This window comes from Rhinatrema bivittatum, chromosome 10, assembly GCF_901001135.1.
Source record: "Rhinatrema bivittatum chromosome 10, aRhiBiv1.1, whole genome shotgun sequence".
Lineage (NCBI taxonomy): Eukaryota > Metazoa > Chordata > Amphibia > Gymnophiona > Rhinatrematidae > Rhinatrema > Rhinatrema bivittatum.
In genome coordinates, this window is record NC_042624.1 from 70,217,494 (window position 1) to 70,229,762 (window position 12,269).

At 40.6% G+C, this 12,269-nt stretch overlaps 1 protein-coding gene across 2 annotated transcripts in view; it reads left to right on the forward strand.

Moving 5' to 3' along the window:
• Positions 1-12,269, forward strand: part of COP1 (COP1 E3 ubiquitin ligase) — a 440,422-nt gene that overhangs the window by 60,269 nt on the left and 367,884 nt on the right. For both annotated transcript variants that reach the window (XM_029618041.1, XM_029618042.1), the window contains exon 6: positions 4,115-4,183. In XM_029618041.1, coding sequence (XP_029473901.1) covers positions 4,115-4,183 — 69 coding nt within the window. The remainder of the gene's footprint in view (positions 1-4,114; positions 4,184-12,269) is intronic.

Below are 12,269 nucleotides of genomic sequence, written 5' to 3' on the forward strand. Positions count from 1 at the left end.
TTAAAGCAGGAAATTATCTCCAACTGTTCTGGGATTCATATGACATCTACTTCACTCTGACTCTTTTGGTAGTATATCATGAACCTCATCTGACTCCATTGGGACTCTGTGTATGGCATAGTTGAGAGCCAACAACATTTGTGGTGATGATCACGAGAGGTTGGCAGATGTTTGGGAGAGCAGCTTTTTGGAGAAAAGCTCAGAAGTAGTTGCTCAAAAGAACAGTATGTTGTGGTCCAGTCTTTGTCAATAGGACCTGTGCAGTTGCTTTCTTTCAGACACTCCTTCAAGAGGCACACTTTTCTGATCTTATCAATGATGCAGACTCCCACCTCTTCCGGCTCAACATCAGTAACTTCCGGCTAGACCTCATCAACAGGAACACTGTCAGCCTAAGATAGGTCAAACCACCCTGCCAAAATCTGGGCCCAAATTTTTTGTTCCTTTTGAATTCTCATTGAACGCTCTCTCCAGTGGGAGGCAGAAGCCAGTGTTACCTGAAGGAGTGGCACCAGATCACAAAGGACTTCAGGGTCCTCAAGATCATGGAATTTGGGTACCATTTGCACTTTTCTGGCTACCATCTTTTCCTCATTGTTCAGGACTCAGTCCATACCCCTCTCTTGACACAACTTGAAGTGGAGTCTCTTTAAGAACGGGCAATAGAGGCAGTCACTGTGTCCCAGCATGGAAAGGGATTCTATGCCTGGTATTTTATCATTCTCAAAAAATTGGAAGGGGGGGATTTAGACCTATTCTGGATTTGAGAAAACTGAACAAACATCTACTCTGAGAGAAATAAAAAAATTTCCCTCAGTACTATCCTTTTCTATATAAAGAAGGAGAAATGGATATATATGCTCATATACCCTTTCATCCCTTCTGCTGGTGCTAACTTCATATCAAGGTGGATTCTTCCCCTTATCAATACAAAGTACTGCCCTTTGGCCTGTCAGCAGCTCAGTTTACTCCAAATATTTTGCAATAGTAGTAGTGCATCTATAATGCTGAGGGGTACAAATGACATGATGCTTGTGGTCATTGTCCAGGTATGGAAAGATTTATACCCCTTCCATGTGGTTCAGAGGGTTAGCTGTGTTAGCCTGGTGAAGCAAAAATGACACGAGGCGGGTAGCATCTTAAAGACCCATTTATTGAAGCATGAGTTTTCGAGGACACAGTCCACTTCATCAGATGCATGAACTGAAGTACAGAGGTGGATAAAATATATGGGATGGGGGAGGGGGATACAGAACAAAGTGGGAGATATTAAATAGCAAGCAGGCAGGGTGTGGAAATGTTAGTAGCATTATAGGCCAGGCTACTGACAACTGAGGTAAGTGTGAAAACACAGTGATCTGAACAGTTAAGTTCATAGATATAGTGTGCCATGGAGCCAGTTTCTCTGTTCAGACTTAGGGTGATGGTAAGGTTTTGAGGAGTTCCAGTTCAGCAGTTTCACAGTGGAGTGTTTTCTTAAAGTTGCCATACTCCTGAAAAGGAACTTCAAAGGAACACTCCAGCATGAAACTGCTGAATTGGAACCCCTAAAAAAAAACATATCACCCCAGACAATGGCTTTATGGCACACTACACCCATCCCCATATATTTTACTCACCTCTGTACTTCAATTCATGCAACCTAAACATAAGACTATTGTAATTCTTTATATATTGGTTTACCCATGAATCAACTCCATGCTATACAGATTGTACAAAATGCAGCAGCCAGATTAATTACTGGCTGCTGTCATGTAGTGCACATTACCCCTTATTTAAAGCAATTGCACTAATTGCCTGTAGTTTTTTTAATACAATTGAAAATGTTAATGATGATTCATAAAACTATTTAATAAGCCATTATATATGTGAAACTTTCTACAAAAATGTCCTGGCTTGCCTTTTGTGCTCTGCAGAACAATTTTAACTCTCTCTTCCTTAAGATTGTTGATTGTAAGCAGTATGTAAGTGGGCATTTTCAGCCATGGGTCCTTCATGGCATGTTCTCCCACTAGACTTAAATAGAGAATAGGATCTTAAGATCTTGGGAAAACACTTAATTTGAGAAGGCTTTTGTTTAGCATGTCTGTGTTGTAGATGAAGGTGCTGTTGGTTGCTGTCTGATTCTACAGAGTTACTATAGGGCTGCCAATGTACACTATTTCAATTTAATGTTTATTGAATCACGCACAATAATATAAACTGACCATAGTAACAAGCAGTACAAGAAACATCTGAACAGTGCAGCTAAATCTACAGTCCATATACAATTTTGTCCACATTATGGCATTGACCCCCATCCACCTCTTCTTTCCCCCCCCCCCCCCCCCCCCCCCCCCCCCCCCAGTGGATCATTAGTGACATTTAAACTTTGAGGTGGAGTCAGTATAGATCGAATTCGCTACTCAGTATAAGACATTCAGTCAGTGGACTTATACCGAACAATGAATGATTCCCAGACATTTAAACAGATGACAATCTCTCTGCAGGCCAGTCAGCTTTACCAAATAAAACACATTCCGTAAACCTGTTGAGAAATGTCAAGGATGGGACAGGTATTCACCTGCAAAAAAGCTGCTGTTTCAGTCCTAGCAGCAAAGATTTGGCCACTTTTTAGGGAATAAAGATAACGGAAAAATCTTAGGATCCCTGGGCACCTTCAATTGTAATAACTCTGCCACCAGGTCTATAACTATTCCCCCCAAAAATCTGAATGTTTGCACAGCTCCAACAAATATGGAAGAATATGCCCGAATTACCACAGTGGCACCAGCAGGTATCAGTGACTGTGGGGTAGATCCTGTGTAGTCAGACAGGAGTCAAGTATAATTGGAGTTGGACTAACTATTTTCCACTATCAGATTGAATAAGGAGCTCTCTGCAGTCTACTGATAGCGGGTATCCCAAAGATCTTTGTCATTTTCAGTCCAAAAATTTCTCCCATTCAATATATCTAGCTTTAACAGTCGAAGATGGGAATAAAATATAGAGTTTAGAGAAGTCCCTGTGCTAATCCATGTTTAGAGCATAAAATTCAAAAGCTGTGAGATTTCTAGAGACCTCCTCTGCCATCCTTTTATCCAACAGAAAATGTCTGATCTGGAGGTATCCATACCTATCTCTCAGATAACCCAAACTTATGCATAAGATCCTCAAAGCTAAGGATTGATTTATTATGATATAACTTGCTGAATGTTTTCAGGCTGAAATGTGGCCATCTCTGAAAGACATGGGAAGAGATAGCTCCCAATTGTTTGGGACTACTCAAGCTGATTGAAGACAACGGCGAGAATTCTTATTCCCAGTTAAAATAAACCTTTGCTTCTCCCATAGTTGGAGGGTGACTTTCGTAAAAGAATTGGGCAACAACCTTTTCTTATCCCTCCAAAGAAAGGTGCCCATGCCATTTGATTCGGTGAATCAAAGGAGTCCAAATTTAACATCCCTTGCTCCAGAATACCCCACTACCTGTTTAACAGTATGGTGCCAACTACAAATTGCTTTAAGCTGTGTAGCCCAAGAGTACCTTTTAAATGTGGAACTGGGGAGGCCTACATTTCCAAATAAAGCCAAAGATCCATTGCTGTAACAACTTAAAAAATGTATCTGGAAGTGCTATGGGTAAGGTTTGAAAGAGGGCACACCACTTTGGTAACAAGGACATTTTGACAACTGCAGTTCGCCCAAGCCAGGCAAAAGTATGATGAGGCCAATACTCCAAATTTTTAATAAATCTAACCCATCAATGGCATATAGTTGAGCTGGAATAATTTCCAGTAATCAAGACCTCTTTGTACCCCCAGGTATTTTATACAATCCTAATAGGAATTTATCTTTTAGTCTAGAAACCTGTTCCTCCTGGAGACTTATAGTTCGGACTTCCCCCATATTCACTTTAAACCCAGACACCTTTCCAAAGCTATTAACTCCCTCATTAAAACAGGCAAAGTGAGGCATGGCTTAGTTAAAGTAAGGGCTGTCAATGTGTTAATTCTATATCTTGTTTAATTATATTATGAATGTCTTAAAATGTAGTCCACTTAGAATAGTAATACTTTATAGTCCCCCCGTCCCCCCCCCATATCAACTTTTTAAAATGTAATGTTTGTTTCAGGAGTCCCATACTGCCCAGCTGCAGATTCTGACGGAATTTCTGAAGGTGGCCAGGAGAAATAAGAGAGAGGTAACTTTTTTCGGTTTGTATGGGGTGGTTATTTATTTTTTGCTTCATAACTTTCTTCTCCAGAGCTCAATGTTAAGCCTGCTTAGATAATTTTGGAATCAGACAAGCAGCATTAGTTGAATACTATGGTTGCCGTTCTAGTATTAGAGGACCATGTGATTACGGTCTCTAAATTTAAGTATGGGGGTTCATTTGGACTCTAGTTTTTATTTATTTTTTTTTTTATTTTCTTTTGTGGTACTTCATTGGGATGGTGATGCAGAATGTTTGCTTACAAGTAAAGACAGTGTCAACTTTAGACTTTACTTGGTCAACAAGCATTAAAATGTGTGATATATGCATTGCTTATCTCTGAGCTAGACCACTGAAACATTTTTTTGTAGGTTTACCAGTGAAATTTACTTATAGGTAGCAACCTTCATTTTCAGTTATTTTATTTTGCCTTGGCATTTCAACGCTAGACCAAAACAAATTTGTGAAAAAATAACACAGGAGAAAAATCAGTGGAAAAGTAACTTTTCCACTCTTTCTTTTTTATTTTAACATTGAAATTCCTAGGCAAAATAAAGTGAAATCTGAAAACAAAGGTCCCTACTTATAGGTTATGGCTACTACAAATTATGGAAGCTCATCTGGTCTTTGGAAAGTCAAGGTTGGAAAGGGCATCTCCTATATTAGTCATTACACTTCACTAGTTTTAAGCAACTGACTATAGTTTTTCAATCTGTGAAGACAATGGTCCTAAATATCTGTAGAAGAAATTGCTTTGGTACATGCCTAGTCATATGCTTAGATTCTTTGAGGGTTCTTGGCCAAGGCCTCCGTTGAAAAAGTCTCTCTTAAGCGACACTGATTGGGCTGTTTCAACTGTGGGTCCTTTAATCTGGAATGACTTGTTGCTGTTGGTTAGATCAACGGAATAGAAGAGTCCTGCAATCTGTAAAGTCCAGTTTTGCCCCCCCACCCCCCCCCCCCCCCCTGATCAGAACGTCATACATATGCATAGGGTTGAAATGTTGATCTTGATTTGGATGTTAGTGCAATCCAGTTGCATAGGATTGGTAGATTTCTGATATGACATCATCTTAACTGGTATGTGTATGCAAATTCACATGGAGATGTGCATCAGGAGACGTGTCTAACAATGCTGGCTTTATAACTGGATACAAAGTTTCTCAAGACCATGATTTAGCAAGATTATGTTCACTATACTAGCTAAATTGTGACGTGAAGGCAAATGCTTGATAGGATGAACAATAGCAGCCTTTTCTTTTCTGTGAAGTTTCCCCCAGGCATTAAAATAGCAAGGGGCTATCGCATTGTAAGCAAGTTTAGGGACTCGGGGACCTGTCTGCTACAGAACACTTCCAGCTACTCTTCTACCTTACTTCAGATCTTAAGTCAGGAAAAAGACATGTTCTCCTCAGAAATAGACTTTATCAGATTTGGTAGGGTTTAGCATTTAGAAAATATCAATTCCTGTCTCTAACATCCTGGCCACTAAGCACCAGTTTTTCCTAAAGAAAGTTCTATATCATGGGTGGTTTCACACATGCCATAAACCTTAGCCTGCTTAATATATTAATACTGATGGCTAACTCACCCCTGGTCCAGACTTCAGGTGATTTCTCCTGTTTACCTCTGAAGCAGGCTGCAGCTGGAGAGCCGGAGAATGTGGGCAGGTGAGGAGACTTGACTCTGGGACAGGGTCTGGCAAAGCTACTGGCTGTCTGGGCTTGCTTCTGGGTCCCTTCCCATACTGGCAAAGCTGTTGGGCTGCTCTCTGCTCCCCATCATCTCAGTCTGCTCACCACTGTCTTTCATCAGGGCGTTTCCTCTCTCTGGTCTCCGGGCCACACATAGTAGTTTCCCTCTTCTATAGTAGGGAGTGCTGGTCTGCTTCAGACTTCCCTTTTCGCTTTTCCTTTCCTGGTCACTCTTAGTCTGCTCCCTTCTTCCTCTTTGCCCCCAGTCTTATACTTTCCATCTGATAAATATGCATAAGCTTATGCATAATTACATGGTGGGTGCTGCATTGCTGGTCTTTTTCCCCACTTATTTCTTCGGTGGGAGAACTGCCACGTCTGTATGCCAAGCTGTTATGCTAGTGTGTTTCTCTTTGACTGCGCCCCCCCCCCCCCCCCCCCCCCCTTCCAAGAGTGGTCTTTCTGACCTCTGGATATGCCTTGGCTGATCCATGACTCCTGTTTAGGGGTTTAGCTGGTATTGTCCTGTCCTTTTTATTTTTTTATTTAAATGGGCACTTACAAACAGGTAGATCTTGATAAAGTATCCTTCAGTGTATCATGGCAAGATCTCTTGTTTTTCCACTGTCAGTGCTGTTTTAAAGTTCAACTGGACAAAAGTTCTTTCTCTTGCTGTGACAGTGTTTGTAGGCCTGTCTGCATACTTCTTTGGCTATTAAAGATGCAAAAAGGACCCTCAGAGCTCTGGAGAGAAAATGGAAAAAACACAAAACATCCGATAACCTAACTAAATACAGAAAGCATCTAGCTTTCTACAAACAGCTAATACTCAATGTTAAGAGAGAATATTTCAGCAATAAAATTGAAAAATTTGCACATAACCCAAGAACACTGTTTTCAATAGTCTCAAACCTAACCAGTGACAAACAAGAATCACCACAAAACCTACCAGAAACAAAATGTAATGAAATCGCCAAATTTTTCAGTGACAAAATCACTAAACTAAGACAAACTTCCAAACACTGCCAACCAAGAAATTAAAATGCAAAAAAGGGATGTCAATCCATGGACATCTTTCACTGAGATATCTGAAATGGAAGTGGAGCATATGCTAAAAAATGTAAACCCTGCCCCACACAAAATTGACACAATACCTACAACTGAATTAAAAAAAATCAGCTAATATAGTCACCCATACGCTGACTAAAATCATAAACCTATCCCTAGAAGAAGGAACAATGCCGGATATACTGAAAGGAGCAATAATAAAACCAATAATTAAGAAAAAAAACAGTGATCCCCTCATCCTAAACAACTATAGACCAGTATCAAATCTTCCTTTAATAGCTAAACTAATTGAAAAAACGGTACAGAAACAACTAGCTGAACACCTGGATAACAATAACATACTGTATCCTTCTCAACACGGTTTTCGAAAACACTACAGCACTGAGACTCTGCTCTTCTCTCTAACAGATAACATTCTAAGAGGCTTTGATAGTGGTAAACACTACATTCTACTAATGCTTGACCTATCTGCAGCCTTTGACACAGTAAACCATAAAATACTACTAAATAGACTGGAAGAAATCGGATTACATGACCTAACTTTAAAATGGTTCAGATCATATCTAAAAAACAGGTTTTTCCAAGTTCAGATCAACAACACATTATCAGAAAAAATTAATCTCAAAACAGGAGTTCCACAGGGATCAGCCCTATCTGTGACCCTTTTTAACATATACATGCTGCCATTATGCCACTTACTTGCAGGGCTAGGAATTAGCCACTACATTTACGCCGACGACATTCAACTAATTCAACCCATAGAGGACACTCTAGAGAAAACATTAAACCTAGCCAACATGTACCTAAGCATTATAAAACAATTACTGACACAAATGGAACTTGTAATTAATATTGATAAAACAGAATTTCTTTACTTAGATTGAAAAAATTCTGAAATCAGTCAAACATCAATAATACTCAAAGACAACCAGAAAATTGAACTAGCAGAAAAAGTACGTAACCTGGGAATAATAATAGACCCTGAAATCAATCTGAAACACATATCACTAAAAGTAAGGGAAGGTTATGCAAAACTCATAGTACTCAGAAAACGTAAACCACTGCTAACTCAAAATGACTTCCGAACAATACTGCAGGCACTAATCTTCTCCAGCACAGATTACTGCAATGCCCTTATGCTAGGACTACCTAATACAACATTAAGACCACTGCAAATACTTCAGAACACAGCAGCTAGAATACTAACTGGAAAAAGGAGGGACCATATAACTGAAACCCTAGCAGAGTTACATTGGCTACCAATTGAACACAGAATTAAATACAAAACCCTATGTATCATTCACAAACTAATTTATGATGAGAAATCAGACTGGTTGAACACAGCATTACGGGTACACACTCCATACAGGAACCTCCGCTCAGCAAATAAAGCACTCCTAACCATTCCATTAGTTAAAACAGCAAGACTGACACAAGTGAGAGAGAGAGCCCTATCACTAGCAGGACCCATAATCTGGAACACAATGCCTCCAGAGATCAGGCTACAAAGTGATCTCAAGACATTCAAGAAAAACCTAAAAACATGGCTTTTTAAACAAGCATTTTACAAAGAGACAGGAGAATAGAGAATTATTTCAGGAAAAGACAGAAAGGCACAGACATACAGTCCTTAGGAATATACAGTAGATTAGCCTATGAACTCCACACCACAATAAACCATAACTATAATACTATGTGTAATAAAACTACCGGTGTAAGTACCTTGGTACAATTGGTCATGAACTACTTCGCTAAATGACTGTCTAATGATATATTGTAACCGAACCTTTGATGGCACCTGTTAGAATGTACTATTGTACACTTTTACCTACATTAAATATGTGCCTACATGTAAACCGTTGTGATGGTATTTAACTTAGCAACGGTATAGAAAAGTTTTAAAATAAATATTGGGTGCTTTCAGTGGTAAAACATGAGATCTCTCTACAGCATGGCTAGGCTTCCATCTTTGAATAGCTAAGGACAGCAGACATTGATTTAGCTATGCACTCCTTTTTAGTGACTGGCTTCACCCTATAATCCAGATACATCTATAGGCTATTTTAAAAAAAAAATCTTCATTGATGAGTCTTTCATTCTACTTACCTACTTCTCCTGCCTCATTTCCAGCCTGGCTGCTAACCCACACAGGCAATGGTTGGTTGCTTTAGTTAAGTCTCACTGCAGAACTTTTAAATGTGCCATAGATTTGAATGGAAGACATAAACAAATGAAACTATTTTTGTTTAAATTTGTTGGTACCCTCTATTAATTTTGAGGCTTCACGAATGAAATGGTCGCATTCATTTTATTTTACCCATTCATTTCAAACGAATGCACATCCCTAGTTTGTAATAATTTAGATCTACCGTATTTTCCGGCGTATAAGACTGGGTGTATAAGACGACCCCCCCCTTTTTATACATATTTTTAAGAAAAAAAATAATTTTACACTCAAACAGGAGCAACCCTATCTATGAAAAGGCAACACTACAAATATTAAATCAGACCCTAAAAACCAATACACCTCTTATTAGGAAAACAGAACTAGCAAGCAGCTATAGATCCCCACACAGAAATAATTGTAAAACTATACTAATAAGCAGAATAAATGTTTCAAAACAGATATGAACAGAATAACATCCAACAATTAAAAACTCATAAAAACTATTAAACATTCTCCAAACACCAATAAAATATTTCAAAAAAGCAGACACATCACATAATATTAAATAATTAAAATGGCAGTCAATCAAGAAAATAAACTTAAAAGCCACCTTTCCTTACCCCCCTCCAGCAGCTCTCCTACTCCTCTTCCATGCAGTTCGTAGCACACACCAGAAGCAGCAGTAGTGGCTAAGCTCTATCCTCATGGTCCTCTTCCTTAGGGCCCATGTCTCTCACACACACACCCCATACCAGTCATGCCCCCATGACCAGTTTCTGTCTCTCACACACCAATCATTTCCCAAACAGTCTTTGCCACAAACACCAGACACCTTCCTGAACAGTTTCTCTCATGCCATACACACACACAGGCTTCCCACTCCCGTGTTCTCCTTACCGTACATATACAGGCTTCTCACTCTCATAATCACTTTCTCTGTCTCACACACACACACCAGTCTCTCTCTTATTTCCATGCTCACTCTCCACGTGCACAGGCTTCTCATTCCCTGAATCACATTCTCTCACATTCACACACACCAGTCTCTTTCTCTCACACACACACCGTCACCTTATCAACCAGTCTCTCTCTCATGCACGCACACACACACACAGCCCTCCCACTCCCATGCTCTCTCTCACATAATCAGGCTTCTTACTCCCATGCTTTCTCACATACCCAGATTTCTCACTTCCATGCTTTTTCTCTCTCTCTCTCTCTCATACTCACATACACATCAGTCATCTCTCTGAGCAGTCACTTTCATTGTCTCTCACATATACACACACATGACCTCTCTGACCAGTTTCTCTCAATCACAGACATGCTCTCAGTCAAAAATCATTCTCTCACTTACACACAGGCTGGCTGGCTGCTTCTCTCTCTCTCTCTCACTTCCTCTCCCCTCCCCCCCCAGCACAAATAGTAGCTGCTGCAGCAGCCTCCTCCTCCTCCAGCCCCCCGCAGGCCAAGAAAGAAGAATCCCATCGGCCGCGGGAGGCTCCTGCTGCTGTCTCCTTTCTCGATTACCGGCTGCTTCAATTGCTCGGGGGGCGATGCTGCAGCGGCCGCTGCTACTTTATCACGCGGCACGGCCTTTCTTCTTCCCGCGCACCGCGTATCACTTCCTGTTCCGGGTCCGGGGAGGGGGAATGCAGGCGCGGGAAGAAGAAAAGGCCAGCCGCGGATGCCACAGCTTTTTTTTTTTTTTTTTGCACCGCTGCCGTTCCCGCTGGGCTTGAACGTGCTGATAGCCCAGCGGCAACGGCAGCAGGGAAGGAAGAGCAGCTGGAGAGACCCGGGAGCACGCGACACACAGGTGAGAAGAGCTGCTCTATAAGACGACCCCCGACTTTCGAGAAGATTTTCAGGGGTTAAAAAGTCATCTTATACGCCGGAAAATACGGTAGATTGCTGTCATTGAATATTCTCATTGTGTTGCTGGGGTTTTGGTTTCAAACCATTGAATTGGTTCTTCATTTATAAAGGTGTTGGTCTTAACATAAGATTTGCCACACTGGGTCAGACCAAAGGTCCACCAAGCTTAGTATCCTATTTCCAATAGTGGCCAAGCCAGGTCACAAGTACTTGTCAGGAATTCAAGGTGTAGATAGATTCCAAGCTGCTTATCCTAAGAATAAGCAGTGGATTTCTGCAACTCTACCTTAATGGGTAATGGACTTTTTCCTAGCATGTAGCCAGATGGACTCAGGACCAATGGGTATTATGCTCTCCTGATAGCAGATGGGAGACTGAGTCAGATTTCAAAGCTGATGTCAGACTACATATACCCATGCAGCATGCTTAGCTCTTCAGTATTTCTCAGTCTCCCATAGCAGATGCAGACACTATCCAAAAGAGAATAGTGTGACATTTACAAGAGAGAAAATTTACCTTTAAGAAGAGAGACCCGCTTCTCCTGCGGTGAAACCTAACGGTCCCTCCCACTGTCAAGACTTTCCTGAGGTGATTCGATATCCCTCAGAGGTGAGCCTTAAACACAGCTACACTAATAGCTTTCACCACATCCTCCGACAACGAATTCCAGAGCTTAATTATGAATTGAGTAAAATACAGTTAAAACTAATAAGAGAAAATATATTACCTAGTATCTTCATTCTGTGTCCCCTGGTCTTTGTAGTTTTCACAAGAGTAAACTGTTTGTTCGTTCTAGTCCTCATTATTTTATAGACCTCTATTATCTCTCCCCTCAGCTGTCTCTTCTCCAAGCTGAATAATCCTAACCTCTTTAGCCTTTCTTCATAGGGAAATTGTTCAATTCCCTTCATCATTTTGGTCATATAGACCTTCTCTAATTCTGCTATATCTTTTTTGATATGGTGACCAGAACACTCAAGATGAGGTCTCGCATTATGATATTCTGTTTTATTCTCCATTCCTTTCCTAATAAACCCTAGCATTCTATTTGCTTTCTTGGCTGCTACTGCACACTGAGCAGAAGATTTCAACGTATTTTCAACTATGACACCTAGTTCCTTTTCCACTCCTAATGTGTGGAACCTTGCATTATGTAGCTATAATTTGGGTTATTCTTCCCTAAGTGCATCACTTTTTTTTTTTGCCCAAGAGTGGATGCTATGGTTTGCGCGGTCTCTAGGCGCACCACTATCCCAGTGGAGGGAGG